This window comes from Passer domesticus, chromosome 9, assembly GCF_036417665.1.
Source record: "Passer domesticus isolate bPasDom1 chromosome 9, bPasDom1.hap1, whole genome shotgun sequence".
NCBI lineage: Eukaryota > Metazoa > Chordata > Aves > Passeriformes > Passeridae > Passer > Passer domesticus.
In genome coordinates, this window is record NC_087482.1 from 32,888,528 (window position 1) to 32,916,515 (window position 27,988).

Sequence of the window (27,988 nt, forward strand, 5' to 3'; positions counted from 1 at the left end):
AAGAAATATCAATTTTCCAGTAGATTTTAATAAATTTCAACTCCAGTTCTGCATTTTTAGAAAAATAAGTTCTGATAAATACACTGTATATCTTCTTCCTGAATGATCTACAGTTAGAGGCTGCTGAGCTTAGTGAAATCTAACTTTGAGTGGGATTTGTAAACTGTGCATTCCTTTCATAAAGGAAATGTTTGTCACGTTTGACAAACTCTGAGCACGTGCAGGTTCCTCCCTTTCCTATGAATTCTGATACAAACTATTTCAGCTCTTGAATTTGAAATTACATAAGTGCTTACATTTGTTTGACCATTCTCTGCAGGATGTGGTGATTACTGACTAGCTATTTTCCTGGGTAACATTCTAATAGCAATTAAAATTCTTCAAATAACATAATAATTTCAAAATAGCCCACATTAATCTCTTCCATTCCTCATGCAGTCACATGGTATTTCTGGCTGATGTGTACAACCTTGTCATTTAGAAACAGCTTTTCTTCAAAAGAATATTTGAATATACCACAGAAGGTAATATTTAATTAAATTTGTGATTCTTGGAGTGTTCTGCACAGGGCCAGGAATTGGACTTAATGATCCTGATTGGTCCCATGAAACTCAGCATATTCTATGATTCTAAAAAAGGAACTGAAGCCAGCTGATTAAAAAAAAAACAGTAGGTAGTCTAATACAAAAGAAATTATTCAAATTAATAGTTACTTTAATAGGATATGTTGTTTTTCATTATATTTATCACGTTGGCACATTCAGTATGAGATGCCAACATAAGGATGAAAGCCTAAATAGCAAATTATATGAAAGGATAAGAATACTTATTTATCTCTGTGTTTCCAAGGTCTTGGGCTTATATACAGGAACATTTTTCTCCTGAAGTGATGGGAGGCCCTTAATTATATCTGCAGCTTTCTCTGCTATCATGATAGTTGGGGCATTCAAGTTTCCAGTGACAACACTGGGCATTATTGAAGCATCAACTACTCTCAAGTTTTCAACCCCAATTACTTTTGTCTGGGGATCCACTACAGCGGTGCTGTCTGAAGGCTGACCCATTTTACAGGTGCAGGAGGGGTGATAAGCACTATCAGCCTTCTGCCTTATGAAAGCATCTATTTCTTTGTCAGACTGAACATGATTTCCTGGTTGAATTTCAGGCCCACGAAATTTTTCAAAAGCTTTCTGAGCAAAGATCTCTCTGGTCAACTTGACACACTGGCGGAATTCCCAAACGTCTCTTTCTGTATAGAGAGAAAATAAGAAAATTGTAAGTACACATTTAATTTACCAGTATACACAGAATGTAAAACAGAAAAAGCAAGAATTGTGGGGAAAAAAGCTGGAAGGAAAGTCTCTCACTTCTTGCTGAAAGCCACGATAAAGCAGAATATTTTTCAAAGTCACAGATTTACATCCAGTGTGAACAAAATTGTTGCTTATATTGCACAAGCCCAAAAGGAAAGATGTGAACTGTGAGGAATTTCACTTTATCTTTCTGTGCCCACTGTCTAGGAAAAGAAAAATAGTCTGAGCACAAAGCAGCAAAAGAAATTATTCCTTCACAAGCAGAGGTGATGACAAAACAAACAGCAAGACACAGCAGATACTGAGAATTCTGACTTCATCCCCAACAGAAAATTCTTTCTAGTTTACACAGTGGTTGCACAATCACCTCTTTCCATACTAGTTGACTTTTATAAATGAGAAATAATTAACAATGTACCAACCAGCACTTCTGAACTGGTGTTGAGTAGGTACAAAAATCAGCTACTGAAGCAGGCAGTAAATAAGCTGACAGAGCAAGGAGAGGCTGCAATTACCTGTTGACAGGTAGTTGGGCTCAATGATGGGGTGGTCGTTTGGGTCTGAACTCTTCAGCTTCAGCCAGCCCACACTTGTGCTCCTCATGGGTCCCACATGGACCTGCAACACCCGACACAATCCCACCAGGTCTACTTCCAAATTCAGCATGGCTGGTTTTTTAATTTTTTTTTTTTTTTTTTGCAATTTAGACAGACTTTACAAATTCAGCAAATATAAACATTAACCAGAGATAGTGGAAAATACCACTGAACATTTTTCCATTTTATATAATTTATTTTGTAAATATGTAATTGCATTGCAGGGAGCAAATATGCCTGTCACATCAACTCACAGCTGTTCTTTTAATTTAAAATATAACTATTCCAATTTAGTACTATCAGAGCACTCTAATACAATCAGCAACTGGACCAGATTATTGTATCTCTGAAGAAAACAGACTAGCAAGGAAAAGCATGTACATTCAGTGACAGTTCTCCAGAATTAGCACTCAGAGTTCCAAAACTCAAGATGATAGTCTAAAAAAGGGCTTGGATTTGTGCCAGTGAGTAAATGAGTGTTTCCATATACTTTCATTAAACCTTTGTCTAAACTGCAGTGGAACAAAAGTGTTCCTAACCCACAGCACTAGGGCACTTCAGTAGAGTGAATACTTAATTCAATACTTGCCTTCTTTCCGAGAGACAAAAACTAACATAAGTTTGATGGCGCTATCAAATAAGAAGGCTGTGTTTTTTCCCCAGTGAAGGAGGTTAAGCAGTCTATTGCATATTATACTGAACACAGTATTTTTCAGTATATAGCCAAATTATCAACGTTTATAATGGAGCATAAACCTTGCTAATGGCTACAAAGTCTTACTGGAACATTCTCTTCTACTCACCTGGTAAGCTTCCATTGTGGAAGCAACCCGCCCGTGGTCAATCACCTGGGAGGGAAGAAAGTGGAACTGAATGTCGGGGTAAGGAACCCCTGGTTCACTCCGGATGAAACCACCAGATTCCAGGTGAGACGTGGCTCCCTCACCTAGGGAGTGAAAAGGAGGGAGAAGATGCCATTAAAATACCTCCACAGAGCAACAAGTCCACTTGTTTTTAACCTGTAGATGCACTACCATGAATAATTGGTAGTGCATCAGTCGCAAGGAATGCAAATCCATTATGAAAAGCTTGTAGTTTAGGCACTGTGCACCACTTTCATCTGCTTTTTAATCCCTAGATAAATGCAAATATGCATAACTTTGGAAATCCCCCTGATCTGAGAATGGGATGTTACAGTTATCCTGTCAAGGCTCTGACTCCAGAAGCAGATTTGGATCCTAAGAGGTGTAGAGGGAGCTGGCTGCATATCCTGATATTCCTGCACTGCTCACTCCGTGATGTGCACTCCAGTTATCCCATCAGTCACATGGAACAGGCAGAGCCATCCACAGTGCCTGCCCTGAAGGGAAAGATGAAAGCCCTGCAATGTGCTTTATGTTATTTTCATTTCTGTTTAAAACTGTTAGTTAGCTCTCAATATTTACTTGCATGTTAAAAAGCCACGTATACCCAGAATAAGTTGCCAAATAATAACATAATTCAGCAAGTGATGTAGAGCTCAACTTTGGCCAAGCTATTTGACTGCCATCAAGGATTATGTTTACAGACTCTTTTTAAGGTACAACTTATGATTGAGGTACTGTAAAATTCATGTGTCATTCTGAGGAAAGTCAATTCACATTTACTTGCAGGGCAAAAGGATTCTGATCAGAACAGCAAATAAATTCTTTTAAGACAGTTATACAGAAGTCAGCTCAACAATATGTTTTTATTGACATCACACTGATTTAAAATAGAATATTTTCTCCATCTTTTTTGCAGTAGCTTTTCTTAGTAGCACTGATTTTTAAATGTAGAATTTTTCTTTGCATCAGATACAGGAAAGTTAAAAGTGGTGTGTAATAACCTCCTTCATTACCTAAGATATAAAAACTTCAAAATATTCTGGTATAGGAGAAAATAAATAGTTCAAATCCATTTTCAAATTCTATTTATTTCTCAGAGCATAAAAAGGACTATATATTAAGGCTCCCAACCTATAAAACTCATGGATAAAAGGCTGTCATGATTCTCAATCAGTCAGTGGTAGAATGATTGCATACTTTGCTTCATACCTGTAAATTTCCAAAGCCATTCGAGGCCAATCCTCACCATGTTCAGTGGCTTTTGTGCACTATACAGAGTAATAGGTTTGGTGCACTTTTGCTGGACATACACTTCTAAATGATCTTGCAGGTTCTGGCCTACTCCTGCAGGGGGTAGAAAGGGGGGAAGGAGAAGAAAGTGAAAGGAAAAAAACCCAGTTATTTCATACAGAAAGATTATCCACCATGTTTCAAGCAGAGAACGTCTTAAGTGGGAATTAAACCAAGCTCTTACAGGGGCAGTGGTGACACAGACCAAGGCCATGAGTCACATCAGCCTTTTGCTCATGTCAGAATAAGGTTTTACATAAACATAGCATAATTAGAATGAAAATAGAAAGTTAAATGGCAGATCTAGCAGCTGTTCTAAAATTGCCACTGCTTCTAAATACTGTGCTAACTTTAGCTTTAAGGAAAAGTTCATGTTATTTCTTCTCTATTTGAATATTTATGACAGTGGGAGTTTACACCATGTGTAGTGGATCAAAACTAATAATGACAAGTGTGCTACTTAATTATAAAAATATGCCTTCAGAAAGGCATTTTTCACTGTCAAATGGGGTGAAGAAACAGTAGGAGTTTGTTGCTTATTTGTAAAATCAATGCATGTTTCCACTGATTTGTATAAAATCAATACATCTTTCCACTGATTTGTAATGAACATGTTTTCAACATGTGTCTCAGTCTACACAACCTGACATAAAGAAAACTATTTCGCGATTAATTTGATTTAATGGTCATTCAATTGCATCCACAGGAAGATGAAAGAAGAAAGAAAAAAAATTACCAGGAAGATGGCAAACAACAGGAATCCCCAGTTTTTTTAGATCATCTGCATTTCCAATTCCAGACAACATAAGCAGCTGGGGAGAATTAATGGCACCTGCACTTAAAATAACTTCCTTATTGGCAGAAACCTAAAAGGAAATGAGCACAAAAGCCCTAAGATTATAATGCCTGAGCTGAATGCAAGCAACATCAGGGGCTGCTGCTTGGATATGCTGTTCTGATCCAGATTAGACACCCTTCCCTCTCATTTTCCTCATTTAAATGTATTCCTGTCTTGTCAGAATTTTCCACAGAGAGAAGCAATCAAGCTTTTGCTTTGATCATTCCTGTATTTATTCCCATCTTTACAATCCATTCAAACTGTATGGCACAGAAACATTCAGCTCCTGTCCTGCTTGCCAGGGGAACAGCACCTGTGGTTACGCTTCTCTGCCATTTTCAGTAACCCTTTATAAATTAAAACTGGAACTCCTAAGGAAGATCTGGAATTCACAGACATGGTAGCTCAAAAATTCTCAGGAGCTTTTTTTTTTTTAATTCAGCCAAGGCTAAGGTTTGATTTCTTAGCTTGTGGTAGTCCTCAAAAGCCCCCCCTCACCATTTACTAAAGCACTACTGATAAAATAGTAGCAGGTATAGATTGAATTTGGTTTTGCTGACAGTCTTTTCATCAAATGGTTTGGTCTGAGCCCTGAGCTGGCCATGACACAGGCTGCTAAATTATTCCTTTTCCTTTAACTGGCAGTTTTAACAGATTAACAAGGAATGCATACTAATTTGGAATCCTGTCCTTTTTCAATGACACCTGAGCTATACAGAAAAACGGCAAAATGTTGCTACAGTAACATCCAAGTGTAATAATAATAAAAAGCATTTTCACACTATTTATCCAATATGGTCTACAGATGGCCAGTGCTGTTACCTTTTATTTGTTACTGCTTTGCTCTGGGCAATCATTAGTATGTTAAGACTAATAAACACTGTATCAGAGAAAGTTGAATCAATATTTAGAGTTGTATTTTGCATGTTATACAAATTTATTTAACTTATTTACATTTTCTATGGTACACACAGAACTGGTACCAGCTTGTTCAGAGCAACACTCAAATGATGCTTGCTCAGTCTAAGCCCCCTGCAAGTCAGCACTGTAGTTATTCTTAGCCCACACAAAGTTTTCCATAATGTCACAGCTAACATGCTAAGAGGAAAAAGTGACTTTGATACACTTTAGTTTGAGTTAGTCTATAATACATTAAAACATTTTCATCCTCTATATGAAATATTAAGTGTAAATACACTTTTCTGCTTGGTTCTGAACTTAAAAACTCCAGGAATGTTCAGTCTACCTTTCCTACTTTTACTGGAGTCCTGGGAGACCTCTAGGACTTCAGTGTTAGACAAATAACAAGTCACTGGCTGGTGAATACATCCTGAATAACTTTTGAATCAGGTTTGGTGATCTTTTCATTTTGCTGATGACTGATGTAAAATAGATTATATCTAAAATAGACTGTAAAAACAAAAACACTTTAATGTAGTCAATTGCTTCATCTTGATGGTCATAATGCAATAAAATTATTAGTTCTTCCATCCTGACAGGTATAAAATTTTCCAGAAAGTAAAAGCAGATACTAATCATGCAGTTTTGATGCTGGAGGAGGGAGGGGAGAGGGAAAGAAGGAAGGGAAATACTTTGAAGGTGTATTTTGTACAATACATGATATAAACATATATTTTTCACTACATAGAATTCATGCTTATTATGTGTGAAAATTCACAGGAATCAAAGAATTTTGCAATTAAATGATCCAGTATTCAGAAAGTCTTTGATCATGTGTAATTGTGTTTTCAAGACTTTCTTCAACAAAATTGATCTTGATGATGGTACAAGAACAGCAAATAGAGGTACTGTTTTCACAGAAATTTAATAGCTTATAAATTCAGTTAAAGGTTCTGCAACTTTTGTTTCATATTGGTAAAATGATTATCATTTGCAATCCAGTTAGAAAGCAGCAGATTTGATCTGTGCTTTAGAAAATCAAAGAACAGATTATTTATACTGCATTTTAACTTCTGGCAGGTGCTCAGTCACAGAACTTGTCTGCTGAGTTTTATAAGGGTTACTGAACTCAAACCACCAAGATCTGTACTCAGCTCTCTCTAGGATATTATTATTGCACTTTGTAATTGTTTTATAGTCCTTTGTGACCAAATATCTTAGGTTATTAACATACAAACCCCTTTCAGTCAATATCCTGGTTACAGAATAATCCATAATCAGCTGTTAAGGGAAGTGAGGATGGTTTGGGTCCTACAGAAGTCAATGGATTGAAAGTCAATTGATAATACAAGCAAATTATCCAGAGTCACAATCATATTTTCACTGGGGTTGGACTGAAACTGAGAAATATTCATTCCACAGCCAAGCATAAGGCAAGATTTGTCATTTATCCCTTGAGCCATTCACATTTCAGTATCTGGCTTTTACAGATTTTCCTCCACCAGAATTGTTTTTCAGAAACATCCCCATTGCAGCACTCTGGTCAATGTGCTGGGACAGGGCACGGTTGCACCACAGGCTCCAGTCTTACACAACACTCTGTGAAACATCAAGTTATGGCCTGTTCCCTCAGCACTGGGAGATGGAAATGTGATTATGAAGTTAATCTCTAAATCAATACAACTGGAATATCATCTACTGTAAAATAACTGACAAGGAATCATATATTGTAAGAAACAACCTAACTTCTAAAAAAAGAGAATATTTTTAACAGAAGTTTTTTTAAAAATATATAATTTAGCTTTGATTCATACCTCTCATACTGAAAATTGAAAATCTCTTACCTTTTTCCTCTGCCCATTTTTCACATACTCAATACCAATGCATTTTGTTCCTTGGAACAAGATTTTTGTTACAAGTGTCTTCTCTGCAACTGAGAAATTTGGGCGTGATATGGCTGGGCGAAGATAAGCACTAGCTGTGCTCCATCTTTGACCTACAATGTATATTTACATTAAACATCAAAACAGTCATGCTCAGTATGCTTCAGATTTTGGCCAATAACCACCAGGATGCCTATAAATTCTATGAAGACTTCCCCTCTATGAAGAAGGGAAGTCTTCATAGAATTTATAGAGTTCAAAGCAAATCTGATTTGATATAACAGTTGAAGATACTATTTTAACGTAACAAATTTCACAATGACATAATTTAACTGTGGATCAGGACTTTTCCACCATTGCAACTTGCAATAAAGTATACAGTACTTCACTGTACAGATAGCAAGCTGCTGAGAAACGCATAGGGTGTAAATGCAGAGTGCCACAGCTGGGTAATAACCTAAACACTCAAATGGCATTCAGTGCAGATTGCATGTCCATATTTCAACATTATTTCTGGGTCAGAAACAGACATTACTCGAGGACCCCTTGCTGGTTTACCTTGGTGTATAGTCATGTCCATCCAGCCAAAGCCTTCCTGCTGGTAGCCATTCATGTCATCTGTGAAGGGATACCCGGCTTGCTGGGCAGCCTCCAGGAACGCCTGATGGAGAGGATGCTTCTTTTTCCCTCTTGACACGTGCAGGGGGCCATTCCCCCCTCTGTACTGATCCGGCCCCAGTTCGTGTGTCTGTGCCTTCTTAAAATAGGGCAGGCAGTGCTCATAGTCCCAGCCCAGAGCCCCCTCCCTGCTCCAGCGGTTGTAGTCCTCGGCGTGCCCGCGGATGTAGACCATGGCATTGAGAGAGGAGGAGCCGCCCCACACCCTGCCCCGGGGCCAGTACATCACCCGGCCCTCCATGTGCCTCTGCGGAGTGGTGTGGTAGTACCAGTTGTATTTCTCATCGCACAGGTTGTAGGTTAAGGCAGCAGGCATGTGGATCTTCCACATCAGCCTTATGCTGCCCAGCAGGGTGTCCTTGGGGCCCGCTTCCAAAAGCAGCACAGTGCTCTGCGGGTCTTCTGTCAGCCTGTTGGCCAGCACACAGCCTGCTGAGCCAGCTCCCACAATGATGTAATCATAAGAGTTTGTCTTTTCAGAGCTCAGCTGGGATGAGGCACGTGAAATTTTGAATTGTTCGTTGATGCCGAACGCGTTCTTTAACGTGCGTGCTTTAAACAGGCTTCCTGCTACTTTGCACATCACAGGACTGGGACATTTAAATCCTTTTGTTAAATATGACATCTTTATTGATAGTCACTCTTGCAGAATTTCTGATAAAATCCAGTGGTATACCCTAGAAAAAACCCCAAAGATACTAATTAAAATGGAAGCATTGCTACCTCTAAAATGTCAGTCATTTTCACATGACAATGGTATACTTTACCCATATGACTACCCAAAAAGTTAACAACAATGGCAATAAAGAGGTATTATTATTATTTATTCAATATTATTCATTAATTATTATTATTTAGTCTTATTCTTCTTTTAGTGCAGTCTATGCAGCAGTCAAATGCACTATCCTATATTATATGGAGTCTGATTTTGATTTGCTTCTGGTTCCTGAGACAGAGGTACATTTTCAAGTATTTGCCAAACCCAGAAGAGGAGGAAACTTTTGCATTCCTTGTAGTCTCTCTTTAACCACCTCTAATAGGCAAGAATTTAAGAACAACAGCAATTTGAAAAACTTCCCTGTGAGTCTGTGACAGCGAGTGTGTGACACAAGACAATTCACAATGGAAATCACTGCACATTCTGCCAGAGTGTCTCCACAAAACAAATGTGTAACAAACTCATTTCCAGCTATCCCTATGGTGAAAACTTCTGGATTTGCAGCAGTGTCTCCTAACACAGGGAAAGGCAAGATCTGTCCATCTGCGCCTTTCTACCTTGCTACTAAACCCAGATCCTGCAAGAGTACAATCTAATGCCACCAGATCCTTAGGATGAGTAAGAATGGCAAGTTTTTTACTTTCAGAGAAGCCTGTGAACCTTGGAAGTACCACAGGTTTAGCTCTGAGTTGTGCTGGTTTGGGCACAGGGACTCAGTGCCAGATTTTCTGTGTGTCACAGGTACTGATCCTGCTGGCCAGCCTGAAGGGTTTCTCCTGGTCCCTCCCCCTGAAACCATTCCTTTTGGCCTACACAATTAGTGAAATGGGGTGTCCTTGGACTGTAAATAACACTTCTCCCTGGCCCATGACTTCTGTCTAAGCTGTTGTCCTGTATTCTAGAGACAGCAACTTATCCAGAGTCCATTACACTTATCTCTTCCAGCACTGCCCAGCTGAGATAAGCAAGAATTCTCCTGAAATACACTGAATCCTCTGTAACAAAATTAGGTGTAAATTGCTGCTAAATGTTAAAATTTTCCATGTACAATTACAATTTTATACACATTCATTTGCAAAAGTATGCTCCTTTATTCTTGGGAAACAGATTGGAAGAAGCATAACTCTACAACTTTTCTTCAGAAAACTTGTAATAAACTTGTTTGGGGCTGTACAAACCCCAAAACTTGTGAATGAACAACCAACCATGCATAACAATTTGTTCTGTAAAGGAAAAAAGAAAATATGCAGGGGATATGTCTGAGGCTGAAGTTCACACAGCTGATTCTCCTCACATGGATAACTTGAAATTGTTCCCAGCTGAAGATGGGGACGGGTCAGGCTTTTTTATTTTTTTCTTTGCAGGTGAAGTCTATTAAAGGAGTCTTTCTTGAAGAAAAAGGTTTATCAGCTTCTTGTGATGCAGCAGAGGATGCAAAGGTAGAGAGATTTTTACTTGTTTCGGTTGTGAGGAAGAGGGTTATGGTTTTGCAATACCTGTGTTTAACCTGCAGAACTGGTCAGCCACAGGACTTTATTGATCCAGGAGCACCAAATTGGTGAGGGGGTTGGTAGAACATGGGCCTGGGCCCTGATAACCTGGGAAAGACACTCTGTCCCAGTAGGGAACTATAGTTTTGTAGCCAACTCTTCTAAATGTTATCGCGGTTTTCTCTGCATTTTGTTGTTGTTTTACTTCAAATGGAACAGGACTGGCAGAATAACACTTGAGAGAACTTTTGTCTTGTAAAGAGAGCTGGGAGTGAAGTCAGTCAGCAGTGTCCTGGCCATAACAGTCAAGTGACTTTGACAGTCGGTGTGTAGATGATTCACAAACCTTGGTGCTTTTGAGTTCTGAAGTGCAGAGGTCACAAATTAAGTCAGTCTGATTTAATATAAATCTAGCACACATGTTTTAATTGAACGGATTAAAACACTAGTTTCAATGGAGTAAAAGACTAGTTTCAATGCACAATTCTTTTTGCCATATTGATTCACATCCACTCTCTTTCAGTGGTCCCTTTGCATGAGCATTGTCCTACCCCATTTCTTCTAAACTGATCCTGAAAAAAAAAAAGGAGAGTGCCTGAAACACTTACTGCCTGTTCCGTTGACAAAGGAGTAACAAGAATATTCTCTTTGGCAGATGGACATCTCCCGGAGATGTCCACAGGACAGACAACATATAACGTAGCAGAGCAATGGGTCAGGACGTTAACTCTTCATGTTACCAACAAATGCTGTCAGGCCTGACTGTGAAAAGGCAGGAAAAAGAGCTCCTCAGGCTAAAGCAGATCTTGCTTTTTGTTTGTTTTGCCCTGCTGCAGGCAGTGTAACAGTTTTAAATGTATCTGCCGCAGAATGTTTTGGGCTAACTTTCCCTTCCTTCCTGCTAGGGAGAAAGTTCATTCACTTTCAAAAACATTGCGGTGAGTTTCATTTCCAGGGCTGAAAATGTTCCAAGCCGACTTACCTCGCCGCTTCCTCCTGTGTGCACAAGCGTGTCTGTGGGCTCCGGGGCTCCCGAACCGGACCGGGACCGCTCCCGCCCGGCCGCCCGAGCAGGAGGGAGATGGGTCTGTCCGGTCCCCTCCGCAGGACGGGGCACCCACAGGCCGCGTCTGTCCCAGCCCAGGCCGGGGAGGCCGCTCGCGTGTGGGGGCTGCCGCCGACCCTCGGCAGCCGCCGCCCAGGCCGGCGGGCGGAGCGCGGGGTGGTCCCTGGGAGTGCGGGGCCCCTGTGGGCTGCGAGGGGAGAGTCCGCGGGGCGGCAGGGCAGGAGCGCGGCTGGGACTTCCCCCCGGAACGCAGCCTTTGGCCGCTGGGCAGGCTGTGCGAGAGCGGCTTCGCCGGAGCTGAAAGGGGGCAGCGGGCGAAGTCCTCGGCCTCGCCCATCCCGCCGGAGTCCCCGGGAGGCTGCGCTGCCCCGCCGGGACGGGGCTGCCAGGTTCCCCCAGGACGGGGCTGCCAGCTCTGCCAGGTTCCTCCAAGACAGGGCTGCCAGCTCCACCAGGTTCCCCCGGGACAGGGCTGCCAGCTCCGCCGCGGAGCTCTAGGGCGCGGGGCAGACCCAGCCCCGCTGAGGCGACCCCACCCCGCTCCTCCGCGGAGAGCTGCAACTTTTTCACCCCACTCTTAGCGGGGCGGAAAAAAAGTTTCCCCCAACCTCGGCTTCGAAAATGCTTTCCAGTGGGAGCATTGGGAGTTGCATCGCGGCTGGGGATGCACCCCCCGGTGTCCCAGCTCCGTGCCCGTGCCTGCTCGGTCCCGGCGGTGACGGGAGGTGTCTCTGTATGGACGAGCGCTGGGCGCAGTGCTCGAAGGCAGCCCGTGAAAGTTGAGCTGGAACTTGCAGCTGAGGGCTGTCATTGCCATGCTTACCTGTGCAATGCGTGTTCCCAGCAGAAAGTCCGGGTTAGAAGTGAGAGCAGCAAACGCGCCGTCCCGCCGGGCCTGCCTGTGTTGACGGATTTGTTACCTCAGCAGTGACGATTTTGGGTTTGGCTGTATCACTGAAAAGTGAGAGTTCAATCATAATTCTGAACAGTTTCCCACTGGGTAGGCAGAATTCCACAATATAACTCAGATAAGTTACTTCTCTATTGTCTTTGTCCTCTGAATATCTTCAGTATATGCGAATGTAGTGCATGTTCATTATAGACGAAACTGGTTTAAAATGTGCTGGTAATGACAGTATCTAAAAAGTCCCTGAGAACTGGCCAGGGATTGGAATTGTGTGAAGAGGCAGCGCCACTCTGGGAGGGTAAACCCGGGAGTCCTGTTTACCCTTTCAGAATGCTCATGGCAGAACAAAGCTGATATAATGAAGACAAACCAAGATTATTGTGACATCTTGTACTTTTTCCTGACATCATCTGAGGACAATGATTTCTGCTGCAGTATCTTTGATGTTACGTGTAGATGCTGGGTTTTTTCCACGTCCTTCCTCACCACTCTTCTCAGAATGTATTGCACCATTAATAATTTTCTAGCTTAATTACTTGTTCATGTTTTTGTTCTTAATCAGATAAGTAGATAATGGACAGTCTCTGGGTGATTGGTTATTCACATTCAAGCACCACATTCCAAACTTCTGAATAATTATTCATTAATGGGAAAGAATAATTGTTCCCCGTGGAACTATGAGTAAATGTGTACTTGGTCTTTAATTTTTGCAGTGATTAAGAATTCTTGAAACCAAGATGTGTGTTTGCAGTGTTGAAAAAATTTTGTACACTTTCAATGCTGTGTAAGCAAATAAAAAGTCTATAGAAAACATGCACTAAATATGTATAAGAGTATAGAAGTTTCCTGAAGTAACAGAGCAATTTCGGCAGTTAAGTAGGGGTAGATGTAGAGCACAAAATTCTAAGTTCATTGTTTGGAATGTGAAAAAATAGTTTCCACTTCATTATAAGGGGTCCTGTCCAGTATTTCATGGGTTTGCAGACTAGAAATTGGTGATGATATCTCCTATCTTTGTTACCAACTGAATCATACACAAGGCCTTTAAACAGAAATTTTGAGAATTCTGTGCAGGTGAATGTGCTGTTTTTGTAATGCACGGATACTTGAACATTTATCATTCTCAAGTCAGTATTTACTGCAAACTAAGCTGAAACTACTAATTGTTTCCTGTTGCAACATTTATCAGGTATTTTCAGCAGATTTTCCCTGGGATGTTTGCAAAAATTCGGGAAAAAAGAAATGTTTTGGTTATATTTGGTTTGAATGTTAAAATCCTGTCAAGATGCAGATGATTTTGATCTTAGGTGACTTTATATATGGTGGCATTGGCCAATTTTGCCTTTCACCTTCCTCCTCTTAAATTTTATGCTTATTAGAGTAATGCTACACCTCAGGAGTTTGTTATTTTGTAGCTTTTGCTCAGGGTAAAACTCTAACCAAAAAGGACAAGAGGAGATGATGACACCTCAGGTTTCAGGGGGAAATACATTCCAGTAACATGGGAGGAATTGGCAGGGAGCAGACTCAGACTGATATGCCTTGCTTGTTTCAAAGTAGGGAAGAAAATTAAGTAAATTAGGTAATCAACAACTCCAAAATAGATGATGAATCATTTTGCATTGCTTTTTAGTACACTTTCTATGTATGTACATTGGAAATGATAATTTCAGTAAATCTGTGTGCTTTTTCTCTAAATTCTATTAAAATACACATAAACAAATGCATACATACCATATATTAGTATTACTATGATAACTGATAGCTTTTAGAGACTTGATTTCAATTGATTTTCTCTTTTAGAGCTCCTCACAATGAAATCAGTTGGAGGATGTGAGTGATTTCTCCTTGCTGCTCTGCTTGTGACTGTCTCATTGCTGGGGCAGCTCGTGCCATCTCACACAGAGGTAAGAGCTCTCACCTTCTTGAGCTTTTGTATTCTCTTGAGTTTTGCTGCAAGCATCCTTTTAGCTAAGGTCATATAAAAGAGACTGCCTTTTAGGCATTATTGCAGTAGGAACACTCTCAAGTTTGTTCAGGAAGCTCCAGCATTTCAGTTCAAACCAGTCCTGTGGTTTTGAAGGCAGCTGCCCAACCAAACCAGCTTTGGTTGGTGTTGCAGGGTGGTTGAGGAGTGCAGCCTCACTGCCCTCAGGTGGAATGAACTGGAAGCTGTGCTGGTTGTATAAAATTGCAGCTAGGTCTTTTGGGTACATATATTGATTTTTGTAAAATAAGGAAAAAAGTGGACTCTACAATAGATAATGAAAAACAAAGAGGTTTTGATGATAAGTACAGGGCAAGAAAAAAATATTCCACTTCCAAATTCTTTGTGTTTCCACTGAATAAAATAATTTATTACATAAGTAAAATACAAACAGTGACTGTAGTTTTAGTTCTTCATTTCACTTTTACCCTAATGATCACTTATATAACAACCTCATCTCCTGGTAACATTAGAGTAACAATCACAATTAAACCCACAGCTGCACTCTTCAGCTGCTGCTTCTGTGTACATGTTTCTGGAATGAATCTTGGCTTAACATCCCTCAGGTAATATTTCATACCTTAAGTTCCTACATTGTGCAATTTTAATATACATTACCTGTATAATATAAATACAGTTACTCTGGAGATGATAGTGCTACTCTGTATGCAGAATTCAATGCATACAATTTAAAAGACAAAGGGTAGCTGAAGTCAAATGAATTCAGTAAGTCTTTTGGTTTTTTACAACAAATCGAGAAAAATCTCAGTTGAAGTTAATAAAATACAAAAAATATGCATCAGCAGAAGATCAATTCATGTGCACTGGGAAAAAAAATGGCATTGAATCTTCAGTGAAGTTCCTAGAGGCTCCTCTGTAAGCCCCTCCATTACCACACAAAGGCAGCTCGCTCCCGCAACATCCTGACCCCAAAGCGCTGCCACTCCCTCTGGTAGATCCACAGCTCCTGAGTGGTGTCCAGACAGGCCAAAACTGCCCCTCCTTTCCAGGCAATCAAACGTGGATCCATATCCTAAATTCAGAACACAGATTGCACACAGTCATTGCTCTCATTTGGCATCGTTCTCCAAAGCTGTATCTTATTTTTCCAACACTATTCACTAGTTAGTTAGAATCTGGTGGGGTAGGGGAAGAGATAAGTTTTACAGTATTATTCAGGAAAAAGTAGTGAGATAAAAACTGAATTGAATTGATATTCAAGATGCTTTGAGAAGTCACTTTTTGTTTTAAGATGCTTTCTAAGCACATAACGAAAATCTTGCCTTCAGTAATGGAGGCTCTGAAATAGGTGGAAGTATATTTACAAGTTTTGCCTGATTAATGCCAAATGAAAATTAATCTCAATGCCTGTTTTTCTATTATCTTTGTAATACTAAAAAAATTTTAAAAATCACAATTTCTTGCTGAGGAGACATGTTTCCTGCATGGGCCAGTACTAACTGCTTCTTTAAGAACAGGGCCTTGAGCTAATAGACACTTCAGTGATCTGTACCAGTCCCACTCTTGCTGTGCCTCTAAGGCCCTGTCTCTAACTAGCCAGTGCTATGTCATAGGCTAAAGCTCCCTTAAATCTCAGATCTTCAACTACTCTGGGATTTTAAAAGAATTTTTTTCTTTTAACCTTTCAAAGATTTAAAGCAATCATAGTTTACTAACTACTTAGCCATCAGTTAACAGTTACCTTAGGCCTTGTGATGACCTCAACATTTTCAACAACTCTTCTGAAGGAAGGTGGCATTTTGTTGAGAATTCGGTGTTGAAGAAACTCTTGAGCTTTATGAAACATAAGGCCTCCTCCCACTACTAAGATGGAGCTGTACATCTTCTTTTTTGTATCATCAGATGCTGGAATGAATGAATATATAGAAATATATCTGTTTTTTGAAGTTAGTATGGCCTGTATTACAATTAATTTAGTGCAAATCAAACCAGATAGAAAGTGATGTTTGATTTTAAAATTCTTCTTCTATTCCTTGGACACATAGCTCAACAAACATCAACAAAGATGCAAGCATAAGAAACAGTGTAGCTACTCTCCAGATGATAAAACCTAGGGACACATCTTTCTTTGATGAAATACAGGAGTTACATAAATCCACCCTGAGGTCTATTTCACAGACTCATACAAATGTAATTCTTACCACAGCAGTCGATACTATGAAGGATGGCTTTGTCCAGGCCCAGGGCTTTCCCTTCAAACTGAGAAATAGCAGTTTTCCTGGACATGTGTGCACTTAAAGGTTCCTCTGAATCATTGCCAGGTATCATACAGTCACCCTGGGAAGAGCCCAGCTCCACTTCTTGGGGGTAGATCCTCTCTGAAATGTCTGAGGATTGGCCTCTCAATTCTCCCTCAAATGCACCAGGCTTTGACATAGATTTTCTGTCAGCTGTAGCTTTTGCAGACTTAAAAATGAGAAAACAAAAATGTAAAAAGGTCACAGCAGGTTACAGAACAGTACAAAGACTTAACTAAGCACCACTGTACTTCCCTTCACCTTTTTGGCCAGCAAGGTTAAGCCCTGCATTATTGCCTCATCTGATTTTCATTTTAATCCTCATGTTCTAAATAAGGGCTTATTTTGAACCCCATCAGATTGCTCAATCCCATAATAGAGGGATCCCTTCTTAGACTTTAAAAATGCACACTTCTAATTAAAGAATTGTTTAGGCATCTGTAACTACTTAACTTTAAATTTATTCTTTAATACTTCTGACCAAGGTAACAAACTGGTTTCTGAGATGAGCTAATGAGTCCTCATTTTATTCCCCAATTAAATGACAGTTAATGAAAAATAAAACCAGCAATCACACACCTGCTCCTGCTTACTTTGTGTGGCCAGCAGATAATGTTCATCATGAGGATCCTCAGGATCACCTTGTGACCTGTGCTGCAAAATTGTCATTTTTTGTCCAACAATTCCAAAAGTTGCTGGATAAAACAGAGCCATGGGTGCCTGAAGAGAGATTTGGCATGGTTTTACTACAGTATTCCTTCCTATGGCCTTTACTACAGAGAAAAGAAAAGTCTCGTTCTATTTTTCTCACTATTCAAAATTAAATAGAGGTGTTTTTTTTCCAGGTAGTTTGTGAAATACTAAAGTGCCTTCTGTTTTTTATAATTAAAAAATATCCCAACAATTACACAAGTCTCTTTAGAGATTTAGCATTGTGTGATAAACAAGTACTCAATTGTAATTTGTTACAAAATCAGAAAATTCAATGGTAAGCTGAAAAACTTGCAAAGTTAACATTAATGCTTTGCACTTGAAGGATAATTATCACATTTAGATGAAGCAACAACCATTGTGGCTAAAGCTACTTAGAAAGTCTTCTGCATCCACCAGTGCTGCAGTAGGCCCAGTCTAAATTAATTAAATAAATTAAAAATTAATAGGAATTAATTTTATCTACAAGCAGTTTAAGAACAATCCTTAAATCACATGGGCTTAGTAGCACTGGACTGATACAAATTGAGGCTCTGAGTCTGAATGCTCATTACGTTTGTAATTTAATTTAAAAATCACCTGTAATTTCTCATCCCCTAACCGGAACTGGTACAATAAAGCTGGAGAATCCGGATGCCGGATTTGGAACTCATGATCTTGCAATCCAGAAATATCCTAAGGTAAGAAACAATGGAAACAACAACAAAAAAATCTTTTATATCTATCAAGCTGCATTTAACTATAGAAAACAACAAAAAGTAACAAAACTCTCTCCTAACTATGGATTTTATTTAGCTATTCTTGAGTTTTTAAAAGTCCTTTCCATGTAGTATGATGTGCCAGACAGCTTTCTACATGCTTAAGCCTTTACAATGAGGGTTTTGCAGGAAGAAGAGACCTGCTAGCAGATCTTACAGAACTGAAGTTGAAAACCAGCAAGTATGCAATTATTATCAGCTTCTTTCAGCAAGAAAAACAAAGAAATTATCTTTCTAAGGGTTAGGATTCCTTTCAGTTAGAGGAAAAATAAACCAGGTTATAAATATTTCAAGTCTAAAGTTTCTACAGCTTTTGCCATTATTCTCCTGAGTGAAATATTTACAATTGACTTGGACTCAATAAAAGGCTCCCCAGAGTAACACTCTGTAAAAGGAAAAAAATTACTTGGCTAACACACGATTTGCCCCTTCTCACCTGATCTAGATGACAAAATGTCTCCTTTAGATGCTGAAGCAGCAGGCAATCCAATTTATTAGTTAACTGGCAGTCCCTGTATGGGAATCCTGCTCGTTGCATAAGCCAATAAAAACACCTTGACACATCAGATCCTCCATATGCAAGGCACAGCCTAAAGCACAGAGAAGAAAAAGATCTTTTTATGTAGTTACTGAAATACTGGCTGACTGCAGCAATAGTGAGAGGACTGCTAGGAAGATTTTAGCCACGTTGGAATCATGACTTCCACAGAGTTTACAGAACGCAGTATTAGTTCTGATCAGTTCTGCCTGTTTACTTCTTTTAAAGATAATTCTTTAAGGTTCATATTTCAACAGTTGTCCCTGTTAAATGCCTCAGAGTAAGAAAACGCCTATATTTCTACAAATTTTGTCTCCTTTTAGAAGTCAAATCTTTGGTAAGCAAGTAAGTCCATGATTATAACAATTCTGCACGCTCTAAGGTACCTGGTGTTGCGATGGGAAACACCATCTTCTACACAGCAAACACTTGTCTTCTGATCTCCCACATCCACAATGCATGCGCTGCTTAAACCACTTCCAAAGGTAGCACAGACAGACTCCTGGTGTACAATAATTCCTAGCAACACAAGAAAAAATCATATTAAATTTATGCCAAACATTTCAGTCATGTTGCTGACATTTAAAGGACATTTTAATGTTTTTTAAAAAGCTACAAATAGCCTGACTCTCCCCTGAAAGCCTGTATATTTAATGAAGGTGGGGTGGGGCGTACTTACGAGATTTTTTTTGTTGAATAAGGCTTTAAAAGTCCTGAAAAGAAGCTAAGAGCAGGGTCAAATGATCCTTTTTCTACAAGATTAAAGGTATTGTCTCCAAATTGCAAGTATTTTTTCAATCTGGTAGTGCAGGGTCTTGGCTACCAGATGTACATGCAATATTTTTCTAATTTTTTTTCTGGTTTTAATCAAGTAGCATTATTATTAGCATTTCAGATATGGTCTTTAAGTAGTTATGAAATAAGGCCCAATTTGACCCTCTTTTTTCCCTACAATCCACCTTTACAGAGCACATTTGTGTCACAAGCCCATACTTAAACCTGGGAAGTACCAGAGATTCCAGTCTGTCCTTCTAGGCAGTCATGTATTCTAGAAATATTTAAGAAATCAGACTGCTGCTACTTTTACCCCAGCTGAATGAGAAGCCCACAGCTGGAATGCATAACAGCAAACAAAAAAACTTGTTTCAATATTTTTCAAAAAACCCCCATTTTACCCCTTTAGAAGAGACAGCAGTTATGTGATTGGCAAAAGATGAGGGTGCTAGTCCTAGCTAACCTGGGACTGATGTGCAAAAATGTGCCTTAAAAGAAAAAAAAAATCTTACTAATTCATGCAAGTACTTCCTTCACTATGGTTTTTACCTGAGAAGCCCATCTTCATTAGGATCATATTTACCAGTTCTTTCACGTGTTGTTTATTATAGATGTCTGGAATTAGTAAAATGCATCTGTAGTACTGAAGACAAGAACAGTAAATTAAAGCCAGCTCTCGAATAAACACTGATATACAACTTATTTAAAAAAAAAATCAAAATTTTAGGAAAGGGGAAAGTTTTTAATACTTTAAAAAATATGTTCTAAGTAAGTGCCAAGAGTCCATAGCCATTAAAATGTTTAAAAGTACACCAGGCATGAAACAAATACCTACTTAGCAAGGATAAGTAATTACACAAGTATTAGGCAGCCCTTCCCCAGGTGCCTCCTTTACAGTCAACAAAAAAAACCCCAAAAAAAACAAAGACTAAAACTGTGAAATGTCTATCATGGGATTTCTAAACATCCTTGTTAGAGGTTCTATCAACAGCTTTTGTCTTAAAGACATGGACAAAATTCCAGATGGAGTCCTGGGAACCCAGCTCACCAGCAGAAAGAAGGAAACTAAGGAAACCACCAGTAAGAGGCTACAAATACCAGCAAGTTGCTTCTGTTTTACAGTAACATTTAGAGAAGTGGATACAGCCCCCACCACATAAATGTGCTGTTCACAGCTCACCTTTAGGTCTTTCAGAGGTATTTCCAGGTACTTTTGTATTGCATGTGACCATATAACTTCCAGATCTGCCAGTACTGCAGTGAGGGAGCCACCAGGTCCTGCGTGGAGATTCAGCTGCCCCCTTCTAATGGGCCAATGGATGTTGTAAGAATCCAATGGATTAACATACAGGGCCTGAAAATGAGAGATTGCATTCTGGACATTGCTTTTCCCAAAAAAATTACTAACAAAATGAGTAACAAGTGGGAAGAAAAGTATTTCAGAAGCACACACAAGACACTGCAGAGCTCAGACTGATGTAACAGCAATACAGCGGATTTCTTTGCAACAGGGCTTGATTAACCATTAGAATAAAAATTCAGCAAATACATAGTCTAAATTGTTTGAATGTTCTTATCCACAGACATCTAGTGAATATAAAGCTGTATTTTTCTACTAGCTCATATTAGAAACTAAAATAGTTTAAATACTTTGAAGCCCACAAATATCAAGTTATTCAGCAGCAATTCCATGTAGTGATACTTTTATCAGTTTCTTTCTTTTTCTCTGAATTATGCCATATGGGTAAAGTTCTCACCTACTCCCTGCAAAAACCCTGATTTATAGCAGCAAGGGATCCAAGACACTTGTTAAGCAAATGGGGGAACCCTCTTGTCTTGCTGAATGATAAAAATTACTCAGTTACTCCACAGTACAGTTTCTCAGTTTTGCTTGGTTAGCTTTACACATCTTTCAGTACATACTAACTTATAGCAGACTGCAACTGATCAATGGCTGCATTAAAACACACAAAGCCTCATTCAGCAGGAAAATCAATCTTACCTCTTCTCCTACCAAAAATTCAGGATGATTTGATGTGTTTGTCCACTTGGCCCCAGAGCTGTGATCCAAAATGGCAGGCCTCATCTGTCTGTTGTATGACCTGGCCTGAAATGTAACCAAACCAAATCCTGTTGATAAATATTTCACCGGTCACTTTTTATGCATGGAAGAAAAATGAAATATCCCTTTGAACCCAGCCCTTGAGGAATCACTTATCATCTTAATTTTCTCATGTTTTCAGTTAGGTAGCAGAATAACACCCATATTTGGTCTAGGAAGGGTATCTATTCTTGTCCTGAAGCACAGCATCTCACCCAAGGACTGTATGAATGAACAATTTAATAAGACCTAAAGAATGAGTTACCTGATCAGGTGACACCGGTATGCGCCTCGCTCCGTTTGACATCTTTTTGGACCATATTGCTTGGTCCACCATTTTAAGGCCATTTTGTCTCTGCTCAGTACTTTCAGGTTTCTAAGGAAAAACCCCAAATATGCAATATTTAGACTGAAGCTATTAGGAAACAATGAAATAATTTCTTATTAAATTTAGATAGACAGTAGAAAGGACAGATGTTTGTACAATCTAAAACAGACTTATGCTTATTTTAAAAGAAACTATTTTTTATATTAGAGATCCCAACACCTATTCAAGTCAGCTTGAATCTTTTAACTTTTTAGTGGCTGCTGGACTTCATCTCTAGTGATGTGCTCAGGCCATTATCTACTTAACTACAGACATATGAAATAGGAGCAAAAATGTTTAAACAGATCATTATTTAATGGTGAGGTCTAATATTAGAGAGGTTAGTTTGATTCTTACAGATTCAGACTACAAGTAAGCTTATTACATATGTCTTTTGACCAGGCTGGACTAAAATGACTTGCTGTGTTACCCAAGTCACTAACCAGTAACCAACACATTCACAAACGGAGAAGTCTGATTCTAATCCTACAGCTGGCATTCCACCAGAAGAAATACTAAGTGTGGTACCAGGGAAATCAACATGTACAACCCTCATCCTGTTAATTCTTTAGGTCTAGCTCATTGCAAACAAATCAAATAGACTGGTCCAAGCCTAGTGACTTCAGTAGGTGACATCTACAGTCCTTATAAGGGTGAAAAAAAAGTTTGACACGAGATGTATTCTCCTCTGGAAAACCACGAAGGATGAAAGGCACATATGCACTACACCAGAAACCAAACCGCCCCAGAGCAGGCGATGGAGACGCGGGTTTCGGCGAGGCGGGGCCGCGCTCACATTGAGGCCGTCCCTGAGGAGCCAGCTGTCCCTGTAGGCCGCCTGGCCCGGCTGCTTGTGCCGCCGCGCGATCACGTGCGGGATGCCCGCGGGCAGCGTGTCCGTGGCCCGCCCGAGCCGCAGGGTGGTCGAGCCGGGGTGGATCACCACGATGAAGTTGCTCTGTATTTGCTGAAAGCAGCACAACGAGCACGGAGTCAGATCGAGCCCCCAGGACCACCTGGAGCCCTCCCGGCGCTTCCACACCCCCTCCGCAGGCCTTTAAAAGGCCGAGCCCGGGCCGGGCCCGCCCCAGCGGGGAGGGAGCAGCGCCCGGCAGCCGCCGCTCCGGGCCTCACCTCCTGCAGCGACTCGGGCACGGCGGCGGGGACGATGGGCCGCTTCACGCCGCGCTGCTCGCGTTCCCGGTCGCGCTCCTTGTCCTTGCCGTTCTCCGCCTCGCCTTTCTCCGCCTGGGTCATGCTCCGGCCGGGCGGAAGCCGCGTCTGCCGGCCCCGAGCGGCGCCGAGCCCGGCGCGGGGCGGAAGCGGGCGGGCCCTGGCCCGGCCCCGCCCCTCGGCAGGTACCGGCGCGGCCGCGGCGGCTCCCGGGCGCTGCTGGGATGGCTCCGCTTGGAGCGGAGTGCGGGGCTCCCGCCCCGGCGCTGAGGAGCCCCGCGGCGGCACGGGGAGCCTGGGGAGCAGCCCCGCCGCGGGTCCGGTGGAGCAGCAGCCAAACGCTCTCAGCCGGGCTGGTACTGCTGGAGCTTAAAATACTCTGTACAAAGGCTGGTGTACGTGGTAAGCTGCAGCCTCCCTGTTTGTGGGCAGCGAGCTCCTTTATAAACTGCAGAGAGGGTGTTTCACTGGAGCTGGGGCAGATGTGTTTTTTAAAGACTGAAAACTGCTGTTGCACAGCCTAAAACAGAGGAATTTTGTGTTAAGTAGGCGTGGTATCTGCGGGAGTGACTTGTTAATTGAGGGCATTGTTGATTAATGTCCTGCTAAGGACTGTTAAAGAATACATTCAGTGCAAGAACAATGAGAAACTCCCATCCTGAAAAGGGGTACATCAGATAAAAGATAGTTACTATTTGAAAGAAAATAACTACTCTGGGATAGCCTTCAATATTTGAGTTGACCTTTTTTTTCTTCATGTAATAATAGCAACACCTAATTTTATTGTAAAAAACCTCAAAATTTGTACAGTAAATATTTTTACTCGTTTCAGTAAGTTTATAGGGGAGAATGAAGTTCTTTCAAGGGGTGTTTCTGTTATAAACACCATTATGGACCTTAGTAAAGCAAGGGCTGTAAAACGAAATAATTTGTTAACATTTTTGAAATGCTTTTAGAGTATCATTAATAGAAGGAAAATCAACAAAGTACGGAGTGTTTGTTCTGAAAGAGTAAGTAGAAATGCTCTTAGGAAGTGCTCCTTTGACTTTTGAGGGACCACCTCTATCAACTATAAATATGTATTTATATATATAAGAAGGCTTATTGTGCTTCAGATTTTTTCAGTTTTTAAAAATGATGAGAAAATCAGCCTTGTGACAAGCCAAATATAATTTACTTATAACTTTGCAACTACAGTAAAATGTTCAGAAACTATACAAAGACTTTAGACAGTAAACATGTATTTAATGAAACTGTGGTTCAGTTACACCGGATCCTTGAGCAAGGAGTTCCCAGTACAACGTCATTGATCTGCTTCTATCACAGAACAGTTTCCAGTCAGGCATACACATCCCCATTTGGTCCACCACTAAACTCTTTTCATGTGGCTGATGTGTATGCTTGTGCCTGCCTCTTCAGCAGGCGTTTACCTAAAAGACAAAGCAGTAACAGTACATTTACAAAGGCCTTTCTTGTGAGATGAAATTAACTAGAAAATTTAAAATAATATTGCTTTTAATTTAGCTAAATGAGATGTGCTAAAGACTTGCTAACTATTTCTGAGCAGGTTACACATAGCTGTGATTACCCAAAAGCCATCTCCATGGTCTTTGCAAGAAAACCACAACGTCCCAGGGCTTTTCTCCCACTTGGAAGAAGCTTATCCTTGTTCCAGTGGACTGAAATACTGGTGTCAGTTTCCTGGTATATGAACTTTTTCCTACAAGGTTTACAGGTAATAACCACCTGCATGGGTTGTTTTTCCTTGTAACTTTTATTATAGTAACAATGGGAGTGACTGATGAAAAACAAAGATTGTTTACTTAAGTCTTAAAGTAAATTAAACCATACTGTAAATACACTCAGTGTCAGCTGTAACTCCCAGCAGCTAAACTAATTATTAAACAGAATTAAATATCAGGAGCTGTAAGAAATTTAAAACTTCTTTTACCTCTATTTCTAAGCAATTCTGATTTTTACGCTTTGCTGGAATTCAAGGTTGGTATGGCTGTGGCATTGTAATGGGGGAAAAAAACCCATTTTTACTGTCTTGTAACAACTTTATATTTTTCTTTCATTTCTCTTAAGAAATACCAACTTTAACCAAAACCCATCACGTCATATAACTATTAGAAATGCAAACAAAGCATCATTTTCTAACAATCTGCTTTTTAAATCAGCAGCCAAAAAAGATGAGAAGCTATAAATAACAGCTGTGCTCAAAAATCTTTGCCACACTTTGTCTATCAATTTCTGTGCAATTAAAACTGAAAGCCCAGCATTCCTAAACCAAAATCCTTTTTAACATCCCTTCCCCCTGCTTTTTCTCCCCTTTACTGGAAGTATCTTTATTTCTTTTATTGTTGAATAATTTTGATTATTTTCCTGTTTTGGTAACTTCTGCAGCAGGAAGACAAAGCTCTCCATTCTACCTTTACCCTGAATTAACACTGCTATTAAAAAAACCCCAAACCCTTCAAAGCAGGATGCAGCAGATTTGGAATTACCTTCCTCATCCACCTCCAGCCATTGGGGGTGGACTGGGGCCTCCCCCCCAGTGATTTATTCGGCCCATCCGACGGCGAGGATTTGCTGGAGGCCTGGAAAGAAAGGAATTTTACATTAAACTTTTCAACAAGAAACACAATAACACTGTCTCTAAATGTCAGTAGTGAGAAAGCCTGAACCTCTGAAAAAGCTGAGTTTCACCTGGAAAGCTGTAAGAAAACCCCATTATCACAAAAATCCTCTCCTGTTTCCACTGCTGTGTGATGTGAGAAGGCCACAGATCACTGATGCTTTTACACAGTTCTACACAACACTTAGGCTGCAGTGTTCATAGAAATTGCACCCCTGTAACAGTGTTTTGCTTTAGGTAATGTAATACAAGAAATGACTGCACTAATGCAAGTCAAATGCTGAGTACAAATATATCTAAGAAAATAAGAATTTTAACAAAGATGTATCTTGTCTCCTAGGCAGGCTTTAAAAATATTTTCAGAGATGTTAGTCTGTCTGTACTGCTATTGCAGCTGTCCAGAGCTGTGTATTGTTACCAACAATAGTGCAGATAACCACTTTAGCCTTCCTGCACAACCCAATTCAATGCAAATCGCAACTGTAATCTCCTCAGATTCATGTCACTTCACCAAGACAGAGGAAAAAAACTGTGTGAATATGAAAAAAATACCCTCTTCCATCATGGTATCCTGAATAGGAGGAAGATGTGTAGCCTCTTCTTCTTAAATCTGGTTGAATAATGCTCTGGAAACTGAAAAATGAAAACAATGGTTAGGTGAATTGATAGCTAGATATAGTTTTTGAATATGTTGACTGGAAGATAAGAAATGGCCTGAAAAACAGTAAGTAGTGTTTAGGAATGAACAGTGTATCTCCTCATGATCACTGTTGTTTAAATCTTGGCAAATTGTTTCCTATATATGAAATAAAACCTTAAATAATTCCAAATCACAGTGAAGCTTAAACTATAAAATCTAGTTTTCTTAGTAATATGCAAGAAATGCATAAAGTATAAACTTATAACTGAAATCGCTAAGAACTGTTGAATATATCACATGAACTTTCTGTTTGTTAACTAGCTTTGATCCAAATTTGTGTTTACTGTGTGATTACTGTGACATAGTCAGAATCTATTGTCACCAGTAAAAATTCTCCAAACAGCTTAATTATTTGATCAGCTAGTGATGCTTTTTAACAACAGTTAATATTTAATTTCTGCAGTATCAAAATAGATTAAATTTAAGACAACTCATTTGAACTGCCAGTAAGTTATAGTCACTTCTCATGCACTTTTTGTTAAGTATACTGTGCTTAATAAACACAACCACATAGTTGTAGTAAAGCATTTATACATATGGAATGCTAGAGAGTAAATAAAATATTTTTATTGTTGTGTTACTGATAGCATTGTGTAACTTCCACCTATGTTAAATCTAAAATGAAGTTCACCAAAAGAATGAACTTGTACTTACAACAGGACCACAAAATCTGCTATTGACCAGAAGAAATCTGTTATAGATGACAACCTCCAGGGAGCCCGACTCTGGTTTTCCAAAACTTGTCCTGTAACATATCCAGATACAAGACATCCAGTGACGTTCAGTGTGTGACACTGCACAGGACATTAACAAAACCAGATCTGCTAAGTCCAGAGCTTGCAGCTGGCACGGTGAAACTGCGCGTCATGGCAGCGAGTTTCATTTTCTGCCGGTTACTGCCCAAGTACTTGAGCTAAAGGGGTCAGCACGGCCACACGGGCTCCACGTCCAGAAAACCTACAGAAAGTACCAGCGCGGAGTCCGATTCCCCGTAAGCGGTTAAAGCGCCGCCTGTGACACTCCCGGTGTCGGCAGCACGCACTTGGACTCGTCAGAGTCCCCAGATCCGCTTTAGCAGCAGGCCAGGCTGGGCCCCAGGGCAGCGCGGGGTGACGCGACACCGGCAGCTGCCAGACCCTGCCCGGCTGTCCCGGCAGCGGCGCCGCTGGGGGCGGCGCTCCGCGCAGCGCAGCCCCGCTGCCCCCGGTCGGTGCCAGCCCCCGGCCCGGTCCCTCACCGCCGCAGACACACAGCGCGGCTGCCCCGGAGCCCCGGCCCCTCACCGTTCGAGATGTACACCATGGCTGCCCGCCGGCCCGGCCCCGGCCCCGCTCCTGCGCCTGCGCGGCCGCCGCGCGCATGGGCAGCGGGCGGTGACGGCGGCGCCCGCGGAGGAGCGGCCGCGGGGCCGTGGGGACGCTGGGGTCCCTGTCCCCTC

General features: G+C 40.7%; 3 protein-coding genes and 1 long non-coding RNA gene across 8 annotated transcripts; 1 reads left to right on the plus strand and 3 right to left on the minus strand.

Annotated features, from left to right (window-relative positions):
- Positions 1-8: 8 nt before the first annotated feature.
- CHDH (choline dehydrogenase) lies at positions 9-12,827 on the minus strand. Of its 2 annotated transcripts, XM_064432554.1 has the most exons (9): positions 12,676-12,827; positions 12,462-12,592; positions 8,245-9,041; positions 7,648-7,799; positions 4,802-4,931; positions 3,985-4,119; positions 2,713-2,855; positions 1,829-1,931; positions 9-1,249 (listed from the first exon to the last, which is right to left on the minus strand). In XM_064432554.1, exons 3-9 carry the CDS (start codon positions 8,987-8,989, stop codon positions 831-833), a joined length of 1,827 nt encoding a protein of 608 aa, XP_064288624.1. In that variant the 5' UTR covers positions 8,990-9,041; positions 12,462-12,592; positions 12,676-12,827; the 3' UTR covers positions 9-830. The 2 variants fall into 2 exon arrangements, with proteins under 2 accessions (XP_064288624.1, XP_064288625.1); XM_064432555.1 differs by lacking the exons at positions 12,462-12,592; positions 12,676-12,827 and adding an exon at positions 11,555-11,755.
- Positions 9,548-26,690, plus strand: LOC135307948 (uncharacterized). 2 transcript variants are annotated; one of them, XR_010368512.1, is made up of 5 exons: positions 9,548-9,700; positions 10,447-10,521; positions 14,349-14,452; positions 18,122-18,181; positions 24,780-26,690. It is a non-coding gene; the product is annotated as an uncharacterized LOC135307948 (long non-coding RNA). The 2 variants fall into 2 exon arrangements; XR_010368513.1 differs by lacking the exons at positions 9,548-9,700; positions 10,447-10,521 and adding an exon at positions 12,828-13,046.
- Positions 14,872-23,375, minus strand: ACTR8 (actin related protein 8). Of its 2 annotated transcripts, XM_064432551.1 has the most exons (13): positions 23,174-23,375; positions 22,836-23,006; positions 21,938-22,048; positions 21,574-21,678; positions 20,752-20,925; positions 20,121-20,214; positions 19,184-19,316; positions 18,696-18,849; positions 18,081-18,176; positions 17,370-17,510; positions 16,695-16,959; positions 16,235-16,398; positions 14,872-15,565 (listed from the first exon to the last, which is right to left on the minus strand). In XM_064432551.1, exons 1-13 carry the CDS (start codon positions 23,294-23,296, stop codon positions 15,422-15,424), a joined length of 1,875 nt encoding a protein of 624 aa, XP_064288621.1. In that variant the 5' UTR covers positions 23,297-23,375; the 3' UTR covers positions 14,872-15,421. The 2 variants fall into 2 exon arrangements, with proteins under 2 accessions (XP_064288621.1, XP_064288622.1); XM_064432552.1 differs by lacking the exons at positions 22,836-23,006; positions 23,174-23,375 and adding an exon at positions 22,590-22,739.
- On the minus strand, positions 24,365-27,978 carry SELENOK (selenoprotein K). 2 transcript variants are annotated; one of them, XM_064432556.1, is made up of 5 exons: positions 27,834-27,976; positions 27,205-27,295; positions 26,403-26,483; positions 25,720-25,812; positions 24,365-24,642 (listed from the first exon to the last, which is right to left on the minus strand). In XM_064432556.1, the coding sequence occupies exons 1-5, from the start codon at positions 27,850-27,852 to the stop codon at positions 24,639-24,641; spliced, it is 288 nt and encodes a 95-aa protein (XP_064288626.1). In that variant the 5' UTR covers positions 27,853-27,976; the 3' UTR covers positions 24,365-24,638. The 2 variants fall into 2 exon arrangements, with proteins under 2 accessions (XP_064288626.1, XP_064288627.1); XM_064432557.1 differs by lacking the exon at positions 24,365-24,642 and having other exon boundaries at positions 25,716-25,812; positions 27,834-27,978.
- Positions 27,979-27,988: the final 10 nt, after the last annotated feature.

Bases quoted from the DNA above. Each gene is read 5' to 3' on its own strand.
- ACTR8 (XM_064432551.1), bottom strand. From the start codon at position 23,296: ATGACCCAGGCGGAGAAAGGCGAGGCGGAGAACGGCAAGGACAAGGAG. The intron at 20,926-21,573 runs GTAAGATTGATT...TCTCATTTTCAG, and splicing joins AATTTTTGGTAGGAGAAGAG to GCCCTGTATGTTAATCCATT. The intron at 16,399-16,694 runs GTAAGAATTACA...CATTCATTCCAG, and splicing joins TCATAGTATCGACTGCTGTG to CATCTGATGATACAAAAAAG.
- CHDH (XM_064432554.1), bottom strand. From the start codon at position 8,989: ATGTCATATTTAACAAAAGGATTTAAATGTCCCAGTCCTGTGATGTGC. The intron at 4,932-7,647 runs GTAAGAGATTTT...ATTTCCTTTTAG, and splicing joins AAAATGGGCAGAGGAAAAAG to GTTTCTGCCAATAAGGAAGT. The intron at 1,932-2,712 runs GTGAGTAGAAGA...CGGGTGTTGCAG, and splicing joins CCACAATGGAAGCTTACCAG to GTCCATGTGGGACCCATGAG.